This window comes from Lotus japonicus, chromosome 5 (assembly GCF_012489685.1).
Source record: "Lotus japonicus ecotype B-129 chromosome 5, LjGifu_v1.2".
Classification (NCBI taxonomy): Eukaryota; Viridiplantae; Streptophyta; class Magnoliopsida; order Fabales; family Fabaceae; genus Lotus; species Lotus japonicus.
Window position 1 is genome coordinate 5475343 of NC_080045.1, and position 27747 is coordinate 5503089.

The 27747-nt window shown below is 35.8% G+C and overlaps 4 protein-coding genes and 1 long non-coding RNA gene across 10 annotated transcripts; 4 read left to right on the forward strand and 1 right to left on the reverse strand.

The window, feature by feature from the left end:
• The first annotated feature begins 5021 nt into the window (after positions 1 to 5021).
• Positions 5022 to 9559, forward strand: LOC130720364 (protein NPGR1-like). 5 transcript variants are annotated; one of them, XM_057570989.1, is made up of 7 exons: positions 5022 to 5223; positions 5745 to 6025; positions 6174 to 6432; positions 6837 to 7325; positions 7449 to 8206; positions 8621 to 8768; positions 9054 to 9559. In XM_057570989.1, exons 2-7 carry the CDS (start codon positions 5828 to 5830, stop codon positions 9362 to 9364), a joined length of 2163 nt encoding a protein of 720 aa, XP_057426972.1. In that variant the 5' UTR covers positions 5022 to 5223; positions 5745 to 5827; the 3' UTR covers positions 9365 to 9559. The 5 variants fall into 5 exon arrangements, with proteins under 5 accessions (XP_057426972.1, XP_057426975.1, XP_057426976.1 ...); XM_057570992.1 differs by having other exon boundaries at positions 5748 to 6025; XM_057570993.1 differs by having other exon boundaries at positions 5223 to 5360.
• Positions 9560 to 11992: 2433 nt separating this feature from the next.
• On the forward strand, positions 11993 to 13357 carry LOC130721388 (uncharacterized; the record flags this gene model as incomplete). Its single annotated transcript, XM_057572182.1, has 2 exons — positions 11993 to 12092; positions 13089 to 13357. Coding segments are annotated over 2 exons (303 nt in total), but the record flags the coding sequence as incomplete, so codon positions are not given.
• Positions 13358 to 14337: 980 nt separating this feature from the next.
• Positions 14338 to 17954, forward strand: LOC130718940 (uncharacterized). Its single transcript, XM_057569594.1, has 4 exons — positions 14338 to 15117; positions 16675 to 16834; positions 17213 to 17410; positions 17708 to 17954. The coding sequence occupies exons 1-4, from the start codon at positions 14489 to 14491 to the stop codon at positions 17711 to 17713; spliced, it is 993 nt and encodes a 330-aa protein (XP_057425577.1). The 5' UTR covers positions 14338 to 14488; the 3' UTR covers positions 17714 to 17954.
• A 1405-nt stretch (positions 17955 to 19359) lies between these two features.
• On the reverse strand, positions 19360 to 20727 carry LOC130721099 (uncharacterized). The gene has a single exon (XM_057571833.1). It carries the CDS (start codon positions 20460 to 20462, stop codon positions 19575 to 19577), a length of 888 nt encoding a protein of 295 aa, XP_057427816.1. The 5' UTR covers positions 20463 to 20727; the 3' UTR covers positions 19360 to 19574.
• A 2793-nt stretch (positions 20728 to 23520) lies between these two features.
• On the forward strand, positions 23521 to 27728 carry LOC130716709 (uncharacterized). Of its 2 annotated transcripts, XR_009012133.1 has the most exons (4): positions 23521 to 25428; positions 25564 to 25644; positions 26048 to 26162; positions 27412 to 27728. It is a non-coding gene; the product is annotated as an uncharacterized LOC130716709 (long non-coding RNA). The 2 variants fall into 2 exon arrangements; XR_009012132.1 differs by lacking the exon at positions 27412 to 27728 and having other exon boundaries at positions 26048 to 26609.
• The last annotated feature ends 19 nt before the right edge of the window (positions 27729 to 27747 follow it).

The following is a 27747-nucleotide window of genomic DNA, read 5'->3' on the forward strand; positions in this document are numbered from 1 at the left end:
GCCTTCGATCTCCTCTCCCTCACTCCAAACCCTTATTCTTTAGATCCATCCCTCACTTTCAACCGCAGAGGCATCCCTCTCACGCGCGCGGAAACACAAGCCTAACCGGTTCCTCAGGTTCGCAATCGACGACGGCACCGGTTGTATCCCCTGTATCCTCTGGCTCAACCACGTCTCCTCCCCGCATCTCGCACGCCACCGGAGCCCGCAGGAGCTCCGCCGCGCTGGTGAAGGTGGGGGTGGTTGCGCGGATCACGGCGTTTGGGGGTTCGGTGCAGATCCCGGTTTCAGATGTTGTGTTGGAGAGGGACCCGAATAAACAATAAACACAGCATAATGCGATCAGAATGAACGGCCAAGAAAAGGACACAATCAGTAGAAGATATAGAACCCTAAAACCACAGGAAAACGAAAGTGAAAGAAGGGGGGAAAAGTGAAACGAGATGAACATGGGTGAAACGAGGAGAAAGAAGGTGAAAAAATTAATCTCATTAACATCAAATTTTTTCACCTAACATAAGTACTGAATTCAAAAAATAGAAGTATTGGGTTAGTTTATAATTACAATAAACTTACAGGGTTGATTTAGAATTTTAAGAAGTCCACAATATTATTAACAAATAATCCAAGTGTAATTTTTTTATTGGGCCATGTCACTCCTGTATTTGACCCATGATTTTTTTGCTTGTACCAGAGGAAATGCCGTGGTCTCAATTGTAACTTATGATTTATTTAACACTAAATAGAAACACTCATTAAATGTAGTACATATTTAAAAATCCTACTGATTCCGAAAGTAGTATTGGAAATAAATAAGTTTGTGGGGGATAATTTCTGAACTACATACTTAATCTTGAGCAAAAAGAAATTGATACAGGCATACAGCCATGTTAGAAAAGCATGAGAAAAAAAAAATGAGGCAGTGGAAATGACATCATTTTGCAGGGGGCAAATGATAATGCATTGCAGAAAATCAGGTGACGACAATTTTTTTTAAGAAAAGTACTGTGGTTTTTTAACACCTCACTCACTCACTAGATTCTCATGAAATCACCCTACATGATAGACACCTTGGTTTTTTTTTTGGTCAAAGACACCTTGGTTCTAATCAAAAGAAATCCCCATGTGCCTTTTGAAATTTTTGACAACCATGATTGCCTCTTTTTCCCAACCACTAGCTTTTGAAAATTTGATTAATTGCGGCCCAAAGACTATTCATTGAAATTAATTTAGTGTATTTTTTAATAGAAAATTTCCAGTATATGTTTTTTTTGTCAGTATTCAAATAAACTCACAAATGAGCTAAAATTATAATGAAAGAAAAACTAAAAGCATCTTATACATGTATCCTTTTTATTTTGGTCTCTTTATTTCTTATTTACTTTAAAATTGAAATTTAATTATGACATAATAAATGGATAAATTTTAATTATATGATTATGTTAATTTTTTTTTTACATAATCCATGAAAATTCAAATATATAATATACTTTCCAAGTTAAAATGTTATATTATCTGAGGTAAATATTCTATGTTTATACATCCTTTTTAAATATTTATAACATTTTAATAGGTTTTTTTTATGAGTCAAAAAATTGTATTAAAATGAAGTACAATTGGTGCTCTAACCCGTAATACAAATAGGTGTTGACCATTTAAAATCATAAAATAAACATAGATATAAATTTTATCAAGAAAGAATTTAATTATTTCTAGATAAATTTCTTAATGTATCTATTTGTGCGCGCGAGTAGAGATATGGTTTACCAAAAGTAGAGAGTTACACTTGTTTTTTTGTAAACCAAGAAGAGTTAAACAAGTAGAATTACATCAATGATAAAGAAATTTGGGTAATTCATAATTTTACACTATGATTGAAACCTCAATTTTTTAAAAGAGAAACCTCATTGGTATTGGTGTAAAAAGAGTGTGAGTGCACTTATATAGTCAACATTTCCGCTAATCATGGATTATGGGGTGTGAGACTAGAGGCCGTCCAATGTCAAAAGTAAGACTATAATCCCAGACATTTCAGATTTCAATAATGCAATTGCATCTCAATATTATTTATATATAAAAAATATTAATTATCATAAAAGTGAATTTTACAGTAAAATAATTTATGTTTACATATATATTTTTGTAGAAAATGTAATTTAAAATTTTATTTGAATATGTTTAATTATGATTATTTTTTGAGTGTATGCCTATAAAAAAAAAACTTTTTGAGTGTAATTATATTGTAATTTCACATAAAACTTACAAGAATTTTTTTTAAGAAAAACGTCTAACATTCTGGACCACGATGGTCCTTAGTGAACAATTCATGGAACAAATAAAAAAAAAACTTTTTCAAAAAGCTTTTGTCCATAGGCCATAGCTTCTCCGAGTTCAAGAATTTTGCCTTTGCCATCACTGTTAATTAATTTTACCGCCCTTCCACTAAGCTTCATTGGTTGCTTGCATTAGAGAACTAGAGGGTGTCGAAGTGGAGATGGAGAGGAAGGATGAGACGACAGAGTAGTAGCGGCATTGGGGGGAGTGGTAGTGGGTGGTCGTGGCTGGTTGTTGTAGGTCACTTGCCGTCATTGGACACAGTGGCGGAGCCACAGGGGTGACTTTCCCCTGCTTAGTCACCCCTGGCTTTTTGAAATTTCTCAACAAAAAAAATTATTGGAGCAGAGTAACAGTAGTAGTAGCAGAGGTGAGAGGCCAGAGAGCACAACTCTTGCACCTTGAGATGAGAAGAGTGACTACTTTTGTTTGGGGCTGGTGTGGAGTTTCTGTGGCTTTGTGAGACACCATCCTTGGAGGGAGCATGTTGGCGAAGGCAGAGTCTCTCTCTCAATTCTCTATCACTAGAGATTTCTCCAAATACCCATAGCTTCCGGGCGTTGATTGCATGGTGATCATCATCTTCTGATTCAGTTCCAATGCCCCCAAACACTTACTTGACTTGAGATTGAAATTGAAATTGAAATGAGGAGAGAAAGAGAAGAGCATAGAAGGAGAATGAAAAAACCTCAAACTCTAACACAAGCGTGACCCATCCAAACAAAACATAACTTATCATGTGACAGTTTTTCTCAACTTTTTCAATTTTTCAGCTTTTGAAATTGAATCACTAGTCCTTGAGCCACCTGGCACTCTCACCACCATAACGTGTCCCCTCCCCTGATTACTTACACCATTAGGAATTTGATTTCAGATAACCATTTTTCCTTTATTTTCTAGCACATTAACAAATTCCTAATAATCACTTTTTTTTTACAAGAGGAAACTGATATAGCGAAAGTATTCTGATTGGCAAAAGGGTGATATAGCAAAAGTATTTTGATTTGGGTGAAATTACAATGTGTGGATTATGTATCTGAATTGATAATATTCGTATTTTTCTTCTAATGTTTTGTCTTCTTTATTGCTTGTTCAGTGTACTTTTAAGTGAGATTTATTCGGTTGTTGTCCACCTTGTATTCAAACTAATTTTATATTTTTTATGCTTATATAAAATATTTCTTGCACTCAAACTAACCATTTGTTCTCACCAAAATACTTATGTCTTTTTTGGCACATTTATTATTTAATAAGAATTGAAATTTTCTTACAAATTATATTTCTTTAGATCTTAGTCACCCCTCTTTGAAATTCCTGGCTCCGCCCCTGATTGGACAAGACAATTGAAAAATAAGATTAAGGATAATTTTGTTTTTGTAAAATTTTGTGATGCGATTATTAAGTGGTTTATGTTGATTATTATTTTATCTAGTCCACCCTAAAATCTGCCACAAATCATACGTTAAAATTTGTCAAGATTTTACTATGGTAATTAAAATTTGGATTTTAGAGATAATAAGTGGTTAAACACCAACTAGTATTTGATTCATGCCTAGTGTTGTCTGCTAGTAACTTTGCTGATGATGCGATACTTGTTTTGGATCTAATTATTGAGTTGATGTGTCTGTGTTAATAATCTAATCCAGCCACTTTTACGGTCCATGAACTTGACCTGAGCCATTACTTTGGGTTCATTTATTTCGTAGATTTGACAAAATTCATTGCAATTTATCCTATTTGGAAAATGCATAACCAAGCATGTCAAAATGCTACCAAGGAGGCATGCCAAAATTCTACCAAGCTTGCTTGGAAGTCCTTCCGAAGCGCTCTCTTATTTAGCTTCTATTGTTTAGATTGTGTTTTACTTTCTCAGATATTCCGTATGGTCTTGTCAAATTTGTTATTTCACACTATAGTTTTGTTTGGATTGAGGGTTTTTCTTCTAGTTTGATGAGTTTAATCTCATCAAATGTCGCTTCAATTGAATAATGTATAATGTTTCTACTATAAAACAAAAAATGCTACCAAATAAACCACATTTAAGGCGACAAATAATGAATGGAGATTAGTTGATGAGGTCCCTTTTGCCATGTTGCCTCTTCTCGGTGCTCTGCCTTGGCTATCCTGCTTTTTCCTATCTTTCTTTTTATTTGTAAATTATCCCAAGGGTGACACCCCTTGTGCCTATTTATAATAATATCATTGGCTTATACAAAAACCACAGCCTTTGCTTTGGCTTTCCATTCACTTTCATCCTTTAAATGTTGCTCCAACTTGAACAACCTCTTAACTTCCCTTCACATCCATCAGCATGAAGTATGAACACAGAACACATCATTGTTGAAACTTGAAACAAACTCAAAGATTCTACCAACTTCTGCTGCTACGCTGCACGGCATTTGCTATTCCTATTACTATGAGCAGCACCACACATTCTGCACACAAGAAGAAAGAGAAAGTATTAAAAATATCACTAAAATCAAATCTACCCATAAGTGCATGTTCGAATCAACTTCTCTATTAATCATTTTTGTAACTCATTCGTCACACAAAGTTTCATTTTTGAGAACATACTCCCCAACGAGATACTTAACGTGTTAGCTATGACATTGCACGGTTCGATACACATAACATTTAGTATCTAATCTCATTTGGCCTCACAAAGTGTTTTCTCCATTGGTGTTATTCAGTAAGATTATTTGAATTGGTTAGTACTTAGTGGCTCCTCTTTATTTTAAAGGTTTAAATTTTTTTAAGGTGCTGGATCTTTTCAACCAATAAGGGCCAGTTTCAAAATACCCAGAGAGAGAGAAACAGAAAGTTCAACAGAAGGGTACCTTTCATAGTGTTGAATACTGCTAAAGTTCAGGTTTTGGAATCTGGGCTGTGGTAAGTCCAAAGTTCTGTTCCCATTATTGTTTGTCTTGCCTTTTTCTCACCCCTCCCACATGCCCACCGTGTTCTTCTGTAATAACTTTTGTCCTGTTTTCTTTCCAATGACAACCATCATTACCTTTTGAAAAATAGTATGTCATATCCATCTTCTCACTTCCTTTTCACACCAACTAACTTGATTATCTGTTCCCATGAATCATGGGGTTGTGTTTTCTGTTGAAAAATGTTGTTAGTGTATGTTTGAAAATCAATTCCCAGTAAAAAGTTAGTAACTTTTGGCAAGAAGAAAGATAAGCTGATCCAAAACATGTTATCCATCATTTTTTACATTGTTATGTCTTGTGCTTTATCAACCATTTCATGACACATTTGAAGGGTACTTTGCAGCATTCTTCAATACTACTTAAGATCAATATTGCTTTAGCTATTTCAACTGTATTGATCAATATACAAGTTGTAAACTTGTAATTTTATTGAATTTTAACAGAACCGTTTCTCTTGACACATTGATCCAGAAGTGATTTCAGCTAGCTACACTTTCAAAAGGAAAAATCCACACAAATTTTTGGTTTCATTCACTAAGTAGTGATTTTGGAAGATGTTGTGTGCTTGCTCCGGGGAGCAATTCAAATTTGAAGAGGCGCCGCAGTCACCGGAATCCCTGGCAACAAGGGATTTCTCTGCTAGTGGACTATCTTCAAATTCAAGGACAGGGGATTGTGAATCCAAATTCAGTGAGGCCCAAGTAGAAGATGCTGAATCTACTCTAAAAGAAGCTCTCTCATTAAACTATGAGGTATGAATCAATGTGTCTTATTCTGAAATCATTTAATTATGGAAGAACCTTGTATGAGTATCTTTTGAGTGCTAGAACTGATTCTGAGAAAAAATAAGTTGATCCAAGTACTGCTTAGTTTGAGTTTTCTCTTTTTGTTGAATTTAAGGAAGCTCGAGCTTTGCTGGGGAGGCTTGAATATCAAAGAGGGAACTTTGATGCTGCCCTTCAAGTGTTTCAAGGTATAGACATCAAGGCTATAAGCCCAAGGATGATTAGGGCTATAACTGAAAGAACCAAGCAAAGAAAACCGCGTTCAAAGGCCGATAATGTGCTTCCAAATTTGATGTCAATGCATTCAGTAAGCTTGCTTCTTGAGGCAATTTATCTTAAAGCCAAATCCTTAGAGGAACTTGGGCAATACACTGGTATTAGCACCTTCATATCTCTTTTAGACGTTTTACATGTTCTTGTGTTTTGTTTGAGTAATCATGCTGTTGTTAGAAGCTACAACTTTTGTATGTACCATATTGAAAAATTATGTTCTTTGATGGAGTAGATCTCTATAATAGCATCAATGCATCATAAACAGCACATATAAGTGCAACTACGCGCATGTTTGGAAATTATTCTACATTTGATTCTTAAACCATAATCATTTCTGGTGGGAAGCTTCAATGAGTTGCTGCTCGGTTTTAGAATTGATTCTGAGGAAAGAGAAGCTAATACAAATATAATTTATGAATTTTTTTTATGAGAAAACACTTATATAGTGTTTTGGCACTCAAGTGTGCCAATTCTGATTATTTACCGCTGCTTTTTCATTAACCAGAGGCTGCAAAGGAGTGCAGAATAATTGTGGATACAGTTGAATCTTCTTTTCCTAATGGAATGCCTGAGGGTATTGGTGAAGATTGTAAGTTGCCAGAAATTTTCCACAGAGCATTGGAGTTGCTTCCAAATCTATGGATCCAGGCAGGCTTTCTAGATGATGCTGTCACCGCTTATCGGCGTGCTCTGACCAAGCCCTGGAATTTGGAGCCAAGGAGGTTGGCTTGTCTACAAAAGGATTTAGCCACTACACTACTCTATGGTGGTGTTGAAGTAAACCTACCCCCTCAGTTGCAAGTGAAAGGTCCAAGTCCAACAACACCTTTGAGTAATATTGAAGAGGCAATACTTTTGCTGTTAATACTCTCAGGAAAGATGGCACTTCAGGAGATAGAATGGGATGCTGAAATAATGGATCATCTCACATTTTCTCTTTCAATTACTGGAATATTTGAATCACTGGCAGATCATGTATTGCAGATCCATCCAGGTACCCGGGGATGGAATCACTTGCTTCCAAAATTGCAGAATATTATCACATGTTGTATCTTTCAATTTGTCATTGTTAATTTTCACCCACCTTACCTATTTTTATCTGGTTCTTCCCCTGCAGGTATCTATGACCGAGCTGAGAGGTGGTACTTTCTCGCACTTTGTTACAGTGCAGCAGGACACAATGAAACAGCTTTGAACCTTTTGAAGAAAGCTTGTGGTAGTTCTGAAGCAAAGAATAGACCCCATTTTCCTTCATTTTTGTTTTGTGCAAAACTGTGTTCCCAATATCCAATCCATGCTTATGAAGGCATTAAATTTTCCCAGGAAGTTATCGATCTAGCCCAGCATCAAAATGAGCACTTTTTGAGCCAAGGGAGAAAATTTCTTGGTATCTGCCATGGAGCAGCGGCTAGAATATCTGTACTGGATTCTGAAAGAGTTTCATTTCAAAGAGAGTCTTTAAACTTTCTAAACAAAGCTGTTTTAAACGGAAATGACGACCCTGAAGCAATATTCAGCCTTGGACTGGAAAATGCAGTTCAAAGGAATCTAAATGCAGCTCATGACAACATGATGATGTACTCAGACATGATGGTTGGAAGCTCTAGAAGAGGTTGGAAGCTGTTAGCACTTATAGTATCTGCACAGCAGAGGTTTAAGGATGCAGAAACTTTAGTTGATTTTGCTTTAGATGAGTCTGGGAGAATAGATCAGTTAGAACTACTAAGATTGAAAGCTGTGCTTCAAATTTCTCAGCAGCAACCCAAACAAGCAATAGAGACCTACAGAATCTTGCTAGCAGTAATACAAGCAAAAAAGGAGGCTTGGCTTCAAGCTAAGGAGGAGCTCCATCAAGCAAAAATATTCAGGGATGAGGTGTGTATTACTTTTAAGGAAACAACGCTAAAACACCCCATGAATGTTTGTAAATTCTTCTACAATTGATTTTAAAGTCAGAACCAATTCTGATGAAAAGCTTATGTTCACAGCTTTTAGGTTTAAGAACCGATTATGAGAAAAGAGAAGTTGATCCGGACATGCTATAAAGTTGATTTTGCAACAAACCAATGGCTATTGTTTAATGGAAGTTGCCAAGAAATAAGAGCTTATGTTAAGATTAGTTAATTAAAATTTGAAACCATTAACAATACTCCTCTACCTTATTACATGTGAAAACTTCATTTGTTGTGACGCAAGATGATACCATGCTCGTGTATGATTAGATGAGATTCATCTCCTGAATGCTTGAGAACAATTTATATCCCTTCTTGCCTTTCCATCTCTTTGCAGGAATTAACAGAACAGAAGTTAGAAATGGAAGCTTGGCAGGATTTGGCAACCATTTATGCAGATCTTAGATCTTTTCTTGATGCAAAAGCTTGCGTTGATAAAGCCAAGTTGATAGAATTTTTTGCTCCTAGGAGTTGGCATACAACAGGTAGGTAACTCTGTTAGGATTAGGATCATCTTATATCATATCATTGAAACATTGTCTCTATTTCTCTCTTCACAAATATTCAGAAGACCCCACTTACTTAATAGGTATGAAGAGATAGATACAGAAAATTTCAACATGACAATGTCATGTGAAGTTTCCGCATGAGAGAATGATCCCTGTCCGTTCATGTTTTTGTTGATGAACCACATGTTTCTGCCATGGCAATTGGCAACACCATGTATTAACAAATCACTAATCTGCAATTAATGACGGTGAAAATGGCAGGGAAGTTGTTTGAAGCTCAATCATTATACAAGGAGGCCTTTGTTTCCTTCTCAGTTTCATTGTCAATAGAACCGGATTACATTCCCAGCATCATTTCAACTGCAGAATTGTTGATTAAACTTGGTAAAGAATCACTTCCAGTTGCAAGAAGTTTCTTGATGAATGCTTTGAGATTGGAACCCACAAACCATGATGCTTGGTTCAAACTCGGATTGGTTTCAAAAATGGAAGGTTCATTACAGCAAGCTGCAGATTGCTTTCAAGCTTCACATGAGCTGAAGCTATCAGCTCCAGTGCAAAAATTTGAGTGATTGAGACTTTGGAGAACTATAATTTTTTATGGCTGAGGGAAAATTAGCTTAACCAAGAGCATAATAGACATGCCTTGGTTATCCTTGCTTGGGGGTTAAGTATTTGTTAAAAATGTATAGCTAAATATAGCTACTTTTCTATAGATTTATACTATGTTTAGATCAGATTCTATTTTCTCATAATTAATTCCGACACGCAAAAACTATTCACAAAAGTTTTCTCCCAAAATTGATTTTAGTTATAAAATCAGGATTTCCAAAAAAGCACTTACTTCATTACTGTCCTTCACTTTTAACGTGGAAAATCATAAGTTTCCCTTTGTAATTGGTATAAAGACATGCCTTTATGATGTCCTATCAAACAACCAATGTAGTACTAGCTGGTTTTTTTGTCTCCTACATGTGTGACTACTGTCTGCTCTACCCTAACTTCAAGATGTTGTCAGTGAGATTTGGATCTTGAACGTAAAGGCTAATGGAAACCCCATTACTTCCTTTTTGGGGTCCACCCCTTGGTTTTTAGTGCTATGATACATTTCTAGGTTGTTGCTTTTTGTATCTCTGGTTCTTTTTTATCTGATTTTCAGTGCTAAGAAATGGAAATTACTTTACCATGTCATGTTTGCATGTATGTAGTAACTAGGTCTGCATGTACGTAGTAACTGGTAATGATCATCAGCGTTAGGGATCATTTTGAGAAAAAAATGAAGAAAACTTTTATGATTAATTTGGATGCACATGTTTTTGCGTGCATTAACTCAACTGATATCCAAAATACTAAATTTAAGAAAGATAGTTGGCTTGACTTGGTTGTAAGGATTATTTAACGTTTGAAGCCAGAAATTGCAAAATCATGCTACACACTCTTAAGGAATTGAGCTTTCCCTTGAAAGCCATCAATGGCAGGTGAGGAAAGTAAAATGATAGCTTCGGAGGCATTGGAAAGTGTGTTTGGTTTGGCATCAACAACACCCTCTGAGGCATATACAATCCATAAAACTACAAAGAATAGCTCCTTATTTAACAAGATTTTGTTATTTTTGAAGGTGAGAAAGTAGAAGTGTTTACAAACACAGTGCATGTTTGGAATCTTTGATTAAGAAGACAATTCTGAAGAGAAGCTTGAGTAGCTTCTAAGTTACATAATTGATTCTATTGAAAAAGAAGTTCATTCAAACATGCAATGAGTGTCGACAATTCCTTGTGATAGAGAGGATCTCTAATAATACTAGCGCAAAACAAATAAAGCAGAATCATCGTCTAAAGGGCTACTCCTCATTACACGTAAAAGCTCAAACCTGAAATCAGTCAACAGGTTGATGAGTTGAATTTCATAGAAAGAATACAGAGTTGCTGAAATATCAAAATGAAATCAAACTACCTCACAACTTATCCCCGATTTCTTTTCACTGTGAATTCTTTACAACCAACCAGAACTTTTCATGGTATATTTAACAACAAATTGCACATATGATACAATGGCAGTAAAGACCTTTAGTACATCTCTTGGAACAAGGGAAGCATGTTGTGCATAGAACTTCACTCACTGGACCTATCATTAATACTGAAACACAAGAAAAAGAAACCAATTAGGGAAAATGATCTTGTAAACAATAAAGAGACATTTTCATTCTGTTAAGTCAAAAGTAAACTTGATATTCAAAATTCAATCCGTTACAAACATAATACCAGTGGTCCTAAGTCCTAACTCCTAATTCACTACCTGAAGAAATCAGTGAAGTTAATCTAATCCAACTGGGTTGGTTTAATTCAGTAAAGATAGTTTGTTTTTCTACACATCTTTGCAAATTAATTTAGGCCAAGAATTGTGTGAACTCAAAACAATCCCGGCTATGCAAGCCAGTAAGCACTTCAATGTGAGAATGTTCAATCGAATCGGTACATCTGTATTATCAACTTTTTAAAGTATTCACACAGATGTTAATGCTAATTGTCTTAAAACGAATTCGGTCAATAAAAAAGCGAGAGTTAGGTCTTAGACAACATTCAAAAGAGTTTATTTGAGCTTATCTTATAACATAAACGCATATGTAAAAGTTTGAATAAGCTTGTGAAAATATATTATGACCTATTTATAGGTTGTTTTGAGCTTATTTTTATAAGTTACTCTGATTAACTTATGAATAAGCGCTTATAAGATATATCAACCTATAAGCTATTCGAGCTTCTTTCAGTAAGCTTCTAAAACTACCTTATTAATAAGCGTTTATCGTCATAAGCGGTTAATTAAATGCACTCTTAATTTCAATAAAGCTCGAAACAAAACAAAATTGCATAACCAAATAAACAGGGCATGTAAAGATTATCAGATAGATCATTCACCTCACATTTACTTGTAATAAAAGGTTGACTCCACAAATTGCCTAACCCTCAACCCATCTGCCACTGCATCAACAAATGGAAGAGTCAAAACATATCATTAGTGAGGTATATATTTATTTGAAGCTTGTTTGTCAAAAAACAGCATAATACAGGGCAATTATATAAATAAAGAAGTGCAACAAATTCTTAATAAGAGTTACATGATGAAACTTTTGCAGGATTAATAGCTACACTGATTAAAAACTTCCAAAGAAAAAGGTTGCATATTGAATCATCAAACCTTAAGAACTGGTTCGCCTTTGTTGGAGCTTGCAGATTGCTTCGCCATTGCTTGTTGTTGTGCACGAGCAGCTCGTCCTGCTGGAGAATTATCAAATTGCTCTTGCCTGCAATTCCAATCAACGCATAAACAAGTTAATCTAAGTTACTTGTACTGTTACTAACCTGGAAAAAGTCAATATAAAAGAATCAATGCCTTTTTTTTCATGCTTTCACCTCATCTCCAAAAGTAGGCGTCACTTCATTATCTATTTACCAACCAATTGAGCCTAGCATGCATTTTCTATCATGACTTCTCCTAGGATCCCACATTGATTAGAGATATAGTCAAAATAGACCTCATATAACCCTAACTCTACATTTCAGGGTAGAGTTAGACTGAGTCCGAATTCTAATATGGTATTAGAGTCTATCATCTATCAGTTAACTGGAAACCACCCATATATGGGTCACCCACATATGTTCATTCTTACGATTTCCACGCTCCAGATACCCAAGGGTGAAGAGGTGTGTTAAGGTCTCACGTTGATTAGAGATATGGCCAAAATAAACCTCATATAGGATAGAACAATCACCACCTTCGGGGTAGAGTTAAGCCAAGCCCGAGTTCTAGTAACTTGCGCAAACATGTCACACCATTTAAGTAGTATGCATACTGTATACCTCACACACAGGATGGTCATTTTATTGTGTCTCTAATTTATGGAATGCACTAAATAGCAAAACTGAGATATCATCATATCAATGTATTCCATTGATTCAAGGATGAGAAGCAGGAATGCGCTCCATAACAAAAAATTTATGGCCTTAGAACTATAAAACAAAAATATCAGACTGAATTGAAGTTCAAGCAATAGTCACCAAAATTTCCATTTAAAAAAAAATAAAATTGGGGTTTATAATTTTTCTAGAGGCCTAAAATACAAAGTCTCATAGATGATAATCACAGAAACATATTAATCTTTACCCATGTCCAATGAATTATGACTCTAAGAAACCATGTGGGTATCCAAAAAATCATTTTTTCTTCAGAAATTCCGTGGTTAGAAAATTTTTTTATAAAAAAGAAGGGAACATTGAGATATGGGTAATGGTGAATGAACCTTTTCTGTGCGGCTTCAGCAGCTCTGGCACGCGCTTCTTCAGAGGCCAATCTCTCTTCTTCCTTGGTCATGCGCTTGTCTCCTCCGCCGAAGCAACCGAAGCAGAGACCCATCTTTGATAATTCAACTTGTTTGTATCGTGGTTATGTTATGGAGGAACAATGTTGTTGTATCATATGTTAAATTAATTTTCATATGTTAATGTTTGTATATTGCAAAAACGTATGCAAACAAGATAGGGTCGCCTAATCCATTTTATATCTTTCCGCGTTTATAATAATCATATCCCACAATGACAACATACCAATCCATTTTTCTTTTTGGGTAATTAGTTAAGTGAATTTAATTTTCCTCACGTTAGAAAAAAAGTATATTCAATTATTAATTAACAAAACTTTTCTTCACGGTGAATGAAATTAAATTGATTTGCAAACACAAAAAGACTAATATGATTGGTATTTATTTTGAGTGTCGTGCAGCTTAATAGATCTCGTTTGATTGAGTCTAGGTCCTATTCGGGTGAATGTATCATTGCTTTCAATTTCAAATAAGAATCTTTTTTAGTAGTTTTTAGTTTGTTATATGTGCTGGTTTTTTTAGAGGTTTTAACCTTAGTAGCTACTTTTGTTTCCAACTTTTTGTTAGCGTGATTATTATTATACTCATGTTAAGAGAAGTTGTTTTTTTTTCTTTCGATACATTGAAATACTAACGGACAAGTAAAACTAACTAACATTGAAGGAATCTCTCAACAAAAGGATCTCCAAGTCATTGCAAGGCTCATCCATGACTCGAAACCCTATACCAAAAAATGACGACTTAGCAATGAAATATGCAACCCTGTTGCCATCTCTATGATACCCCAAGCAATTGCTTAGTTTCCATATCTCATTACCCACGACTCTGACAAGGTCCAGACTATCCACCTCACACTCAAGCGATCGATACCCCTTGTCCCACGCCAACACTAGACAATCACGCAGAGGTCCAACCTTCGTGACAAAAGCCCTCCCTCCTTGCCCCGCGTTAATGAATTCACACGACCACCCACGAGCTCATCCCTGCAAACACCCTACCCCCCTCCCATCAACCATATGCTATGGCGGAAACTTGCGTCTGTATTAAGCTTAATACAACCAACCCTTTGGAGGTGTCAGAGAGAAGTTGTTTCTCAACATTATCCTTAAATAACCTACCAATATTCTCTTTCTCACCTCTTTTTTCCTACCCCTATTCTCTCTTTTTTTTCTCTCATCAACCAAACCAAGTGTAAAGCAAACACAAAGCGACAACGTTTCACTCTTCCCCGCCAGTGGCAGTGACCTCAAAGAACACCACCACCAAACCAAACCAAATCGAATCCCAAATTCAAAACCACACATCACCAAGAAAAAGAACCATGGCAGAGGAAGAAGAGCAACAACCATCGATGAAGCAGGTTACCCCAACCTCAACAGTCGACATAGACAACGGTCTCACTCTGGTTCCACGCATCAAGCTCAACCTCACAGTCCACCCATCCACACCCACCACTCTCACCAACCCAATCGACCACTGGAAGATGAAGCGTGCCCTCATCGATTTCCTCAACTCCTCACACTCCCTCTCAATCCCCGAAGAGAATCTCCAATTCAAACGCTTCAAAGACCTCAAGAAACGCAAGCGCGACGATGCCGTTGCCACCGGAACCCTTCACATCTGGGACCTCACCTTTCTCCCCCAAACCGAAAACGACACTAGTGTTTCACAGTGGAGGAGTCGTTTTGCTGAGAAGGTCAATGGGACTGAGTTGAATCTTCAAGGGGTTAGGTTCACGCTTGAGGTTTCTGTTCCTGTTGGTGATGATTTTGATGCTGTGAAGAAGGATTGGGAGGAGTTTTATGCGTTTGGGAACCGGGGTTTGAGGCGTGAACCGGATACGATTGTCATCAAGGGTGTGCCGTCGCGGTGGTTTGCTGAGCCTAGAGTTTCTTCTAAGCCTTCCATGCTTGTTACTCATACCATCTTCTCGAAATTCGGCAAGATAAGGTGTGACTTTGATTCATTGCTGTATTTCTCTTGTGTTTCCTTATCATTTTCAATAAAATTGTAAATTGTAGTTGCGGTTTCGGTTAGGTCACTTTCACATTGTGGATAAATGCAGTTGATGCTACCATAATCTTGTGGGAAATTGTGGATAGATATGGCTGGTGCAGCCACAATGGTGGTTGCTGCAGTGTTTAAACTTTAAAACCTTGGTTGAAGGGGAATAACTTATCAATGAATGTGAATATAGTTACTGCTTTCGAGTGAGCGAGTACAAACTTTGATTTTGGATTAGCTTGTGGAAATCAGATTTTTCAGCTTAGTCCAGTTTGGATTGGCTTCTGTCTTAAAAAAAAATTGAACTAAGTAAATGCCTTAGTGTGTGTTTGTGAGTTAAGTTTTGGGAGGGGAGGGAAGGGAAGGAGGAGACTTATGAGAAGCTCTCCCCTTGTAAATAAACTCGTTGCTTTTGAGTGAGCGACTGCAAACTTTGATTTTGGATTAGCTTGTTTAACAGAAAATTGATTTAAAAGTAAGTTTATACTAAAACCTTCATCTGATTGCGAAAATTAGATCTTTCAGCCTAGTCCAGTTTGGATTAGCTTCTGGCTTAATTTTTTTTGAATTAGGTAATACGGTAATAGCCTTATTGTGAGTTGAGTTTTGGAGGGGAAGAGGGAGGCTTATGAGAAACCCTCCCCTCCCGTAAAAACTCACAAACACACCCTTAGGTATTTATCAAAGTGGGAGGTTTTGAAAGAGCTGAGGTGGAGAGGCTTATTTCAACTTAAGCAGGAAGTTGTTATTTAAAAGTTAGTGTGGTTAGGTTTTAGTGATTGCAAACATTTTTGGATTAGCTTTATTTTGTGAAATTGATTTCAGTTGAAAGTGAGTTTGGAATAAAAAATTTGTTTGTTAACTTTTTATTTAAAAAATAAGTTTATAGTGAAATTCATTATGAACTAAACATAAAAGTTATATTTTTTCACTTATAGCATGTTTTGAAATGAGCCATTATCCACATAATCGCATAAATAATACGCTAAATGGTGTAGCCTTTACTGGGGTATACCAGCGGGCAGCGGCGTTCAAGCAAACATACACTTCCAGCATGTTTGGAAATCAATCTTCTCACACTTTATGACACAGCTGATTCTTAGTTTGAGAAGCAACTCCTTGTAGCTTCTACGCAATAAAATGGATTTTGGCCCAGAAGCAAAACCAAACATGCATTTACTCTAATGTGGGTTTAGGAGCAAAATCATGATTGGACAGTAGTCTAGTAACCAAACATGCAGTTTTCTTACTGAAAAATAACGTTTGAGAACTCTAAACTGGAGTTAGGAGCTCTCAAACACCAATTCAAACATGCCCAAAAGTTACTGAGATGTTCTATGAATCTTCTTAAATCTTAATTTGTAAGTTGCTAGCAGACCTCTGCTTTGATCCCCTTAATGTATGTGTTGCCTAAGCCTATGTGAGAATTATCGACCCTGTTGTCTATAAGACTATAATCTGGTTGTGCCTAAATATTTTTGCTCCTTAACTTGAGTTTGGTAGGAATCTTAATGTTGCTGAGGACGATGACTTTGGTAAGGATGCAAATGAAGACAGCGGAGACCTCGTTTCAGGGCTTTACTGCAAGATTGTGGTTCAGTTCGAGAAATATATAGACTTCCATGATGCATTGAGAGTTCTATGTAGCCGCTCTTTGCAAAAGGTACTGAATGGCTTTGATTCTGATTAGTCTTTTTTTTTTTTTCAAAAATTACATAATAATAGCGTTCTTAAGTGCTGCAATAAAATGTCACATTCTTATGCTCATTTGGTGGTCATTTATTCACAATGGATCAATTCCTACATATTTACTTATTTAGGCAAATTAGTTCATTGGACTGGAAATGATAGTGTTACTGTCAATTGGTGAAACTGATAATGTATAAGCAGTTGCGGACTTGCATCATATTTGTGTTTAATTTAGCTTGTGAAAACTGGGTAGCAATTAGCATGAACAATACTTTGCTAAATCGAAAGCTTGAGTATGTTTATCTCTGATAAATGATTTACTGGTGATGATTCATGAATTGTCAATGAACAGCAAGGATCACGATTAAAGGCTGATTATGAGGTTAGTTGGGACAAAGATGGATTTTTCCGGTATTCAAGGACTCAAACTCAAGAGAAGAACAATGGGGTATCCAAAATAGCAACACAACAGAACAGAAGTGAAGCTCCCAGACGACAGTCCTACAATTCCCGCCAAAGTCCAGATAGAGTGCGCCCAAGGAGATTCCAGGTTAGATTTTGATATTTACTGAATCCACCAGTTTTCAACCGGTTTCACTTGTTCCCTTCCGGTTTTGAGCTTCGCCGGTTACAGTCACGCACCTGACCGGTCACAGTATCAGTTCCGAATCCAACTGGTCAAATGGCCGGCCCGGTCTGGTCTTAGCTATGTATCTCACGGGAATCTCTCTTATTGTGCCGACTGCCAAGTATAATTGTTGTCATGTTCTTTGTTTCATTAAGTGGATCATTTATAACCGGTGACCATTCTGCCAATATTGACTAGAAACACCTTTAATTGTTGCAGGAGTAACGACTTGAGACCTTTTTGTTTGTTGGGATAGAGACTCAAATGCATTTATGTTGTGGACTGAACTAAGGAGTTTAGACTCGTAGATTGTTTATCAGTATATGGGGACAGCATGCAAATTCTTGGCTTTCATTGACTTGGGCCTTTTGAGATCTACTCAAGCTGTAATCTTAATAACGATGTAATTCAATGTTTTAATTATGATTTGTGTCTCATTAAAACATTTCTCTATTTTCCTGATTGATATTCTTGATCCAAATATCTTTCTTAGTTGTTTCGGTTAGCTGTTCCAAATGGAAAATCTTATTTTCCCACATGATTTAAGACAAACCAGTGCACATCAACATATTGATTATGTTTAGATATTGGTTGACTTGACTCCAATACAAACAAACATTAACATACACTTGAAGACACAAAAAAATGAACGGTGCTCTAACATGCTAATGTCATAAATACTGGAATAGTTTTTGATCCAATTGTGAAAGGATAAGTACTCTAACATGTTCAATGTCATAACAGTAGACTTGAAATGTAGAACACCCCCAGCGGAATTCTTGCATAAATTCATTGCACGTAAATTTGGTGCACTTGACTTAAAAGATATTCAGACATTATTAATTGATAATTATCACAATTAATAACGTGACAATATTTTATTTGTGTATCTTAATATAGTGCGGTAGGTTTATGGTAGAACTTCTTCAGAAAAAGTACTGACTTTTTATTATTATTTTAATGCACCGATAACAACCCCAATTAAACTTGTAATCTTCTTCCTCTTGTAACGAAAAAAAAAAAAACTTGTAATCTAATGCAAACTACCAAAATTCTCACCTCTAATTCAATCCAAGTGCCTTGCTAGGTTATTTAGCCACTAACCAGCACATTATGCACATAGTAATATACTTTGATATACCATTGCATAAATGTTGTCTAGAGAGTTTTAATCTCCCAGCATTTCAAACTGAAAATATCAACATCATAAAAAAGAAAGGTGAAATCATAAAAATACAGAACACATGTTTGGGGAAAAAAATTAAAGGATCATGGTCCTTAATGGAAAGAAAATGTAGATTCAAGTTGAAGATATCTACATCTTGCTTGACCTAACTCTGTTTGATGAAATTTTTCATACACAAGACTCGAACTTAAGATCATACTTAAAATTAAATATGTACCACTTAAATTAACCACTTATTGTTCCCTCTTAATTACTTGGATATGCTCATTTTCCTTTAACTTTAATGCCATATTCTTGGAATGTATTGATTCTAAAATGATACGAGCCCTCCACAAACATCTCAATTTTTCTCTATCTTTTTTTATCACATTATATCATATTGATATTCATTACTTCTTCTATTTTTCTTCTTTGTCACTCAGGCTGAACTGCATAGAAATGTAAGTTTGAAAATTTCGTCTTAAGTTCTTTATAGATTTACTTATTTTTGCTGCTGAATCTAATTCTACTGCTCTGCCTCCAACAGGAATTTATCATGGTGTGCATAACAGCTTAGATCACATGTAATATCAGTTAACTGAACTAACCACACCATGCATGCACAGATATAACATGGCATGGAAATTCAATCTTCGGAATTCATGTTTGGAGAATTTTCTACACTAGATTATGAAAACAAAATCAATTCTAAGAAGATATTTATGTGAGTAGCTCGGAAAGTCTACAATTGATTATAACAAAAAAAAGTTGATCCAAACACGCTCTTAAACACGCGTCACTAACAAAAACTTGCCTGACCTATTCACAACAGCAAAATTCAAACTCCTAACACAGAAATGGAAATATCCAGAAGATGAAACAAAAAATAAGAGAATGAACAACAGATGATCATGATATTCTTCACCAGCTTTTCTTATGGGAATGTTTTGCTTGATTCTTGTTCTTGGAAGCCTCAGAGTAATCTTCACTTCTTGGAGAAAGTGGATCAGTGGCCACAATCTTCTCACTCCACCTCCTAACATATTCTTTCTTTTTGATCCCTTCATTCACCTCCATCTTCTTCTCACTGAACCCTCTAACATAGTCTTTTCTCTTAGTCACCTCCATGTTCTTCTCACTCAACCCTCTAACATAATCTTTCTTCTTCATTGACCATCTTTGATTTGATGATGATGATGATGAGCTATGATCATTCAATGTGGGGATAACATACCACAAGATGCAGGTGCAGAGAATTGCAACTGATTTCCCAAACAGAGTCAAGACTACCAAGATCAAAATCATCACCATTGGCAAATAGAAACATGGCTTCACCCTGTCCAAATTCTTCAAATTCCAAGAGATCCTCTTCTTAGCTTCCACTTTCTCAGATTCCAAATGGGGTTGCTTTTTTTCTTCCAAATGGGGTTCCTTTGTGGATTCAATTGGGGAACTTTCCGTTGACTTTCTTGCTTTCACAACTTTGTTGAGTTCTTGGCTCTTGTGCTTCTGATCCTTGTTGTTGTTCTTCAACTTGACCACAATAGGGACAAAATCATCTGTGTTGGAGTGAACAAATCGAACTATGGAGACATCATGAGGGTTCATCTGTGAGTATAGCTTCTGTCTTTTCTCATCTAGAACAGCCAGAAGCTCAGAAAACTTGTCTAGGCCACGACTGGAGTAAGGATTTTTGTTTCTGCTATCTTTTCTTTTGGATTTTTTGGGACTGGAACCAGGACTTGCAAGACATGGTTCATCAAATTCAGGATGTAATGTTCCACAAACACAAGGATTAAGCATATACATGGAAAAATTGAAGATGGTTTTTTGCACACAAAGTTTGTTGGTTTCAGGAATTTTGAGGAGGAGTGGTACTAGATTGTGGGTTTAAACAGAGAAATGTAGACAAGAGTGCATTAAAGCAGGGCCTATAAGAGTCAAGTCAAAACTAGAGGCCTCTGCGGTAATGATCCGATAGAAGTTTCCATAGGGTGTCTTATTGAGCTTTGACGAATGGGAGAGTCAGGAATGTGGCTTATAGTTGAGTCTTTCTTGCAAAAATATGAATTCAATGTTATAGATTATAGTGTTAGCAGTGTGTGATTCAACTGATATAAGATTATTGATTTTGTGTATCGAAATGTAGCAACGAGTGATTGGTTTAAGTGATATAAGTTTAATTTCTCTTAAGTAAAATTTCAGATTCTAACTTATGTATCTTTAAATATTGTGTCTTTTTTCAAGTTCAAGTTTTGTGTGTCTTTAGAAAGTAGATCGTAATACTAACAACAAGAGTAGTTGATCCAAGTACTATAAAATTAATTTCTCTTAAGTATGATTTTGGATTTTAGTCTTACGTTTCTTTAGATAAGGTTTGAGGTTCAAATTTTGTGTATGAAAATTCTCTTATGAAAAAATTAATCCAAGTAGAATATAGATGTTCGTGAGTCAATCACGATCATACTAATATTTTAAAAAAAAGAAGACTACAGTGCCGTGGGGAATGAGCCATGGGATTTAAATCAGATTTAGGATTAGGAGAACATGTTTCTTGTGGAAGGGGGTGTGGAAATAGTCTTTCATTCAGAATATATAAATGAGACAGATTTAAAACTGATGTATACGGCAATATTTTATATCAAACAATTATCAATGTGTTCTAGAAGGAGCATGAAGTCTGAAATTAATGACAAGAAGGGTAGTTGTCAACGAAAAACTATGGAACTTCTTTAATTTGATGATAAGTATCAAAAAATTCATATAACTTATATATATGTCTGATGTAGCACGATGTTTGAAATTTCAGCTCATAATATATGGTTGATTTTACATATAGTAATGTCTGTTTTATCTTAAAATTAAATAGTCCAGATATCAAATTTGTTAAGCCAACAATCTGAAACAAGGTCACATTATACATGCACACATTGAATACCCCATAATATTATATTATCATATTGCTGTGTCCTTAATTCTCCAAGTCGATGTTGATTGACTTGGCAATTCATGTAATTACCACTGAAATTACATAATTTTTTGTTTTTTAGTACATCTATCCACATCGTAATAAGGTTTTAACTAACTCTCTAAGTAGATATTTTTTTCCATAAAGACCCTAATTTAATTTCTTTTAAGAAATTAAAGAGACTTGAATCTAAAACCTTACTTATGAAACGGACATGTACAATTTGAAACAAACAATTAGTGGTAAATTGCATAGATGATTGTTTAGATTAACATGTCCAACCAGTGTGTCATACTAATTTGTTTTGTAAGGAAAACTTGGTGCCTTGATTTGTGATCGCAGCCATGATGTCATGCGAAATATTGTTGATATCAACCTTGTTATTATCTCCACATAATAGATGATTTGCATTAATTGTCCAAATTAATTAAATTCATCATTTTTATTGATTAGTTTTCGTTTATTGGAAATTCCAAGCATGTGTATAGTCTGCAAGCATGCAGTCATGGACTTCTGGGATATAATAATATTATGCCATTAATTAGACTTAGCTTCCATCTCCAAAACATTACTATTTTATTTACCTGATAATCTTTGAATTAAAATACCCTCCGACAGCTACATAACAGTGGAGTAAATTGCTTCAGATCCTATCTAAATATATTCAGCTATCTCCACTCATTGAAAGACACACTTCTTAAATAAGGATACATAAGAAATGGCAGCTGTGCGGGGGTTGAGGCAACACTCCCAGACTCCCCGTCCTTGCATTGCATCCCTCCTTAGTCCTTTGTCCTCATCTCTCTTTGAGGCGCTGTGAATTTTTATTACATCTCTGTTCTACACCTCCACACTTACCATCACTAGCTATAGTACGCTGTTCTGTACTAGAGAATATCTTAGGTAAGAAAAGTACACTCAGAAAACCCTAGCAGAGCTCAAATAAAGACATGATATAATAAAATGAAATATTCTCATTAATTGTCATCAAAGTTGTTAGATACAAGGTAAAAACTTCCCTTTTATAGAGGGTGAGGTCAACATCTAGATTGTTCCCATATTTGGGCCTTTACAAAAGAGACCAAAATCCCTATACAGATAAGACAAATTCAAAAGAATCTTCTTAGCTGGCAAATGGGACCACCGGTAGAACAACAGACCTTTCATCATCGCCCGTGACCCTTGCCAACCCTGACGCGCCGCCATCTTCTACGAGTGTTTTGGGCGGACATCACATTTTTCTGAGAAAAGTATATTTCCACTTATTTATACATGACAGAAATCCTGTAGGGCTGGAACAATAATCTCTCTGTTCGTAAATTTTTCTGAGAGATTTTCATCTAATCCTTATCCTACTAAAAAATTTCCCCAAAATTAATTGGTGTACCAAATGGGACAATATTCTCCGCATGGATCCTGTCCTTAGATTAAAATTGCCATCCTTAGGGGATATGACATTGATGGATTTCTTTAATTTCTTTTTCTTTTAACAAACGTGGATGTATTGCATGTACATATATATAATCACAAAAATGTAAATATTCATATAATTCCAGTAATTTTGTCATATACTTTATTATATTAAATAAGATTATCTTCACAGACTATTTTTAAGTTTTCTCTTAATTATTTTCACACATAAACAAAAGCGTCAACTTTTTTTTCATATAAACAATATATTTACAAATAAAATATTGTAACCACTGAGAACATTAGGACATGGGACAGGTTTCAAACGATATATAAAACAATTTATAGTCACGATGTATAAAAAGTTTCATGATTAAAAAATAATAATTTAATAGGCATGTGATAATCATGTGACCACTTAAGTTGTTACGTGACTTTTTTAAAAAGTCATATAACTTAATATTTTAATCTTAATCATTCATAATTAGATATAACGATCTGATTTATTATTATGTTCTCATATAAAAATTCTCATAACACTATTAAAAAAATGTGATTTACCGACGGATTTTAGCGAGGGATAAAAATCCGTCGCTAATAGCGACGGAATTACCGACGGATCCGCGGTTTAAAAATAAACATCCTGTTTTGAAATTTAGCGACGGATTAGAACCCTCGCTGTTATTCCGTCGCTAATGTTATTTTAATATTTTATATTGCAAATTAGCGACGGATCTGTACCGTCGCTGATGATCTCCCGTCGCTAAATATATTGTTTTTAAAAATGAAAAATTGTTCTCCCAGATTTGAACCCGGGTCTTGTCTCCAAAAGGGGAAGGCTTTAGCCATTTGAACTAAATGACATATTTTGCTATATAGAAACTACTAGGTTAAAAGATTTCCAAACACTTAAGCAGTCCATTCACTCATGTTCGCTAACACACTCATCTCACCTCACATGGCCGCCGCCCCTTGTTTCCCTTCGCGTTGTAATCTCACCTGACTCCTCCCTTTTCTACTTCTCCTTCTCCACCACAAGGGGCAAACTTTCGAATTTCCCAGCTGAAATTCTCTTGTTTCGCTATTTGGGTCATCGTCAAGCTATGCGTGGAGCTGAATCTGAAGGTGGTGGTGGTGGTTATTTGTTACTTGCTTTGATTGCCAAACTGATGGAATTAATGAGTGGAAGGAAAGGAAATGAAAGGTGGAAGGGGGGCGGGGGTAAGAGTAAGAAAATGCAATCATGCTCTGGTTGAAGCAAAGGTGTTAAGGTGTACATTTTTTCTAAGGAATATAGATATGGAAGCCCAAAAAAACTTATCCTTTTGCTGGCTTTATATGCTTTTTTCAATTGGACTTCTTTATAAAATGTTTTTCGATTTTGTCATTTTGAAGGACATGGGGCGCTTCAATTCATCAGTGTCTTACCCATCATGTGGCAGGGGTGCCTCAGTTTTTGGAAATTTTGTCTCCTCTTTATGTAAAGAGGTTCCCAATCATGTTAAGTAAAGTCTAGCTTTTTTCCTTTTTCATGGGTACAGTGATAGATTGAAATACCCTACTATTTTACTCTGTATTTAGCAGATAAATTTACATTTTGTGTGTATGGGGATGTACACTAACAAAGAAAAGAAACTGATGCAACAAGATAAAATTGGTGGGTTTGGTATTAAATGAGTAAGAAATATTGTAAATAGCAGAGATTTTTTGCTCAGATTGAACTGGAAAAGTTAGGCTGTTGCATAGTATTTTCATTCAAAGTATAATAATGTATGTTTTGGTTACTAGGACATGTGTATAGTTCTTTGAATTATCATTAAGAATTATTACATTTTGGATGAAATTTTGGGGTTTATTTTTCGTTTTCCTATGAGCAGTAGACACTGATGCTCATACATTTGGTAAAAAGAAAATGGTTGATTCACATGGCCTTGAGCTTGTGAGAGGACAGCTTTTGTGAATTGCATGCCATGTTTGCCTAATCATGTCGAATATAGCAGAAACAGAAGTTTGGCTTGGATGATGCTTTTCATGTGAGAGTAGCATAATGCTATTTATTGTCTAACGTTTAACCGTATATTGGCACCTATTCAAGATTTAGGTTTTCACCATCCATTAGGTGCTTGTCTTCAATTTGTGAAGAAGAGAGATAATGCTCATGAAGTTAATAGATAGTTTGTGGAAACTATATGCTAGGTAGCCTGCTTTGTCATCTTGAAGTAGAGGGGGGGCCATCTATATAATAATTTTTGATGACATGAAGGCTTACCAGTTAGTTCTACTAGCAGATCCAGCTGTTGCCAGAACCAGAACACCAAACCAAGAGGAACCAACAAGATGAGAACCCTTGAATGTCATTAATAAAACATAGGAACCAGAACAGCTTTTAATATCAAGGTTTTTTTACTCAATCTGTCACTATGCATTAGGTTTCCCGCTATTTTCCTTTCTCCTCCCCACTTCTCTCCCATTTCTCCTAGCTTGTCTTTTTCTCTCCCTTGCTAACCCTCTTTCTTTCTCTGTCTCCAAAAGGATCTTCATACACTATCAAAGGGAAGGCATTGGAGGAAGAAGATAACCTAACACCCTTGCGCAGCTTGCGATTCATACAAGGTAGGATGGAGTCCTAAACTTGCTGCAATTTACATTTGGGGAAAAAAATACATGGTGTTATATCTCTGTGTTGCCTTCATGTTTGCTGCGATTTAAAGTTGCCTTTTTTTATGAGATAAATGGATTGGGTTGCTGAATAGAGCCTTCCAAAAATTTGGAAAAAATATCTCTTTGATGAATTTTCTTGGTGGAATTAGCATGAGTAGTGTGTGTGATTTATGAAGATTATTTGTATCAAATTCAGAGTTGAGCTTATTTGTATCAGATTCCTTTCCCTTTCGGTTACTTTTATTTTTGAGCTCACCTTAAGAGATGGTTTTTGCAGTTGTACAAAAATGCTTACTAATCACTGTTTCTTTCGTGATTCATTGAATTTGATGTTGATTTGCTTCCCTATGTACAGGTTTGAGTTGGAACTTGCGATTTCATCTCCTCTATAAGCCTCGACTTCTCAGGATAGAGGGAGCAATCTGCTTTGTGTTTCCCTTCTGTGGATGTGAAGCTGCTTGAATAAAGAGGTACATCCCTATCTGTCTAAGTTTGAAGCTACTGAATGAAGGGTTTGACACATGTGTTTGTGGGTAAAATCGTTGTTGGGATGTATCTTTATGGGTTCTCACTATTTTCAGCAACAATCTTTACTGAACTGCTACCATATGTTGCTTTAAAACCTTGCTTGCATGAGTTAAATATGAGGATTCAAGCCTTTAAAGTTTATTTTAGCTTGAAATCCTTGTTATGTTTTAGTACCCTTTCCTTGTTTTGTCAATTTACTTGCATATTGATGAATGCTTTGATTTAAGCTTGACTATGCTTTTAAATTGGGGATTCATTTATTGAACTACTACTTATTGGTTGTGTATTGTGTGTGTTAGAAACATGGATGTGCCTGAAAATAGGAAATCAATGGATAATAGATTATATTCCTTATAGGAATTCATGTATTAGCGAGGGAAAGGAAATAAAAGTGTCAGGCGATTAGCGACGGAAAATTCCGTCGCAAACAGCGACGGACTACTATGTTCCGTCTTAAATAGCGACGGAGCGTTCCGTCGCAAATAGCGACGGCTAGTTATGTTCCGTCGTAAATAGCGACGGAATATCCCGTCGGAAATAGAGACGGATTCATGGGATAATCCTGTAAACGATTTAGCGACGGAAATATATAAGTTAGCGACGACTAGTTTCCGTCGCTATTAGCGACAGAATTAATTTTCCGTCGTTAATTTTTTAGCGAGGCCACTTTGCACGGCGGATGGCATTCCGTCGCTAATTCCGTCGGTAAATGTTTTGCGACGGATTTTTGCTTATTTAGCGACGGACTTTGTCCGTCGCTAAATAGCTTTTTTTTAGTAGTGTAACCATCCTTAGATTTAACTATTATGATTTTTTTATTCTCATAAAAGAACAGCTTCATGGCTTCATCCCTATATGTATCCCAAACTCATCTCCAACCCAATCATTTTAAATCATAAAATGAATCCCAATATTTACTTGTTGGGCAAGGTCACAGCAAATGAGCAAATGATATTGCTATAAACTTGTACTTAGTCCACAATTTCCATATACATATCACGGGAACTTCGCTGGCTGCTGGCTAGTTTAATGAAAAAAAGTTGGAATATTTCATTTTAAACGAAGAAAAATAGGGTAAACCCCTTTCATATGGCAATCCTTTTTCAGTTCCAATCCAATCTAGTTTTCACAATGAATAGTCTTCACATGATTAATTGTTGACTAAATTTTCATTGCTTGTCCATCCTCTAGGAGGTGCCTCGGTCAACCCAACAAATAAATAAATCTCTCCACCACTCAGAACTTGAACATTGGTGTATTCTTTGAGAAATACTCCTACCTAAGTTTTTTTCATATCATCTGGAGCCACGATCCACCAACATCACACTTAACTAATTAAACATCTAGCTTGAGAGAGTACGCAACAAAACAAAGGACAACGAGGAAGCACGATGTCCATGTCATACCTCGGATCATGAAAGTGGAGAAGGGCACTCACAAAATTGTTGAGCTTGATGAAACAACATGAACATGGAAATTCTCTCACCTCGCGGAAGTCGGAATGTATTACACTTGACATGAACAAAA

What these genes read in the sequence shown, in the direction of transcription:
- LOC130718940 (XM_057569594.1), top strand. Translation starts at nt 14,489, where the DNA reads ATGGCAGAGGAAGAAGAGCAACAACCATCGATGAAGCAGGTTACCCCA. An exon ending in TCGAAATTCGGCAAGATAAG is followed by an intron (nt 15,118 to 16,674) that starts GTGTGACTTTGA and finishes TGAGTTTGGTAG; the next exon opens with GAATCTTAATGTTGCTGAGG. An exon ending in GTAGCCGCTCTTTGCAAAAG is followed by an intron (nt 16,835 to 17,212) that starts GTACTGAATGGC and finishes GTCAATGAACAG; the next exon opens with CAAGGATCACGATTAAAGGC.
- LOC130720364 (XM_057570989.1), top strand. Translation starts at nt 5,828, where the DNA reads ATGTTGTGTGCTTGCTCCGGGGAGCAATTCAAATTTGAAGAGGCGCCG. An exon ending in CTCTCTCATTAAACTATGAG is followed by an intron (nt 6,026 to 6,173) that starts GTATGAATCAAT and finishes GTTGAATTTAAG; the next exon opens with GAAGCTCGAGCTTTGCTGGG. An exon ending in TGTATTGCAGATCCATCCAG is followed by an intron (nt 7,326 to 7,448) that starts GTACCCGGGGAT and finishes CTTCCCCTGCAG; the next exon opens with GTATCTATGACCGAGCTGAG.
- LOC130721099 (XM_057571833.1), bottom strand. Translation starts at nt 20,462, where the DNA reads ATGTATATGCTTAATCCTTGTGTTTGTGGAACATTACATCCTGAATTT.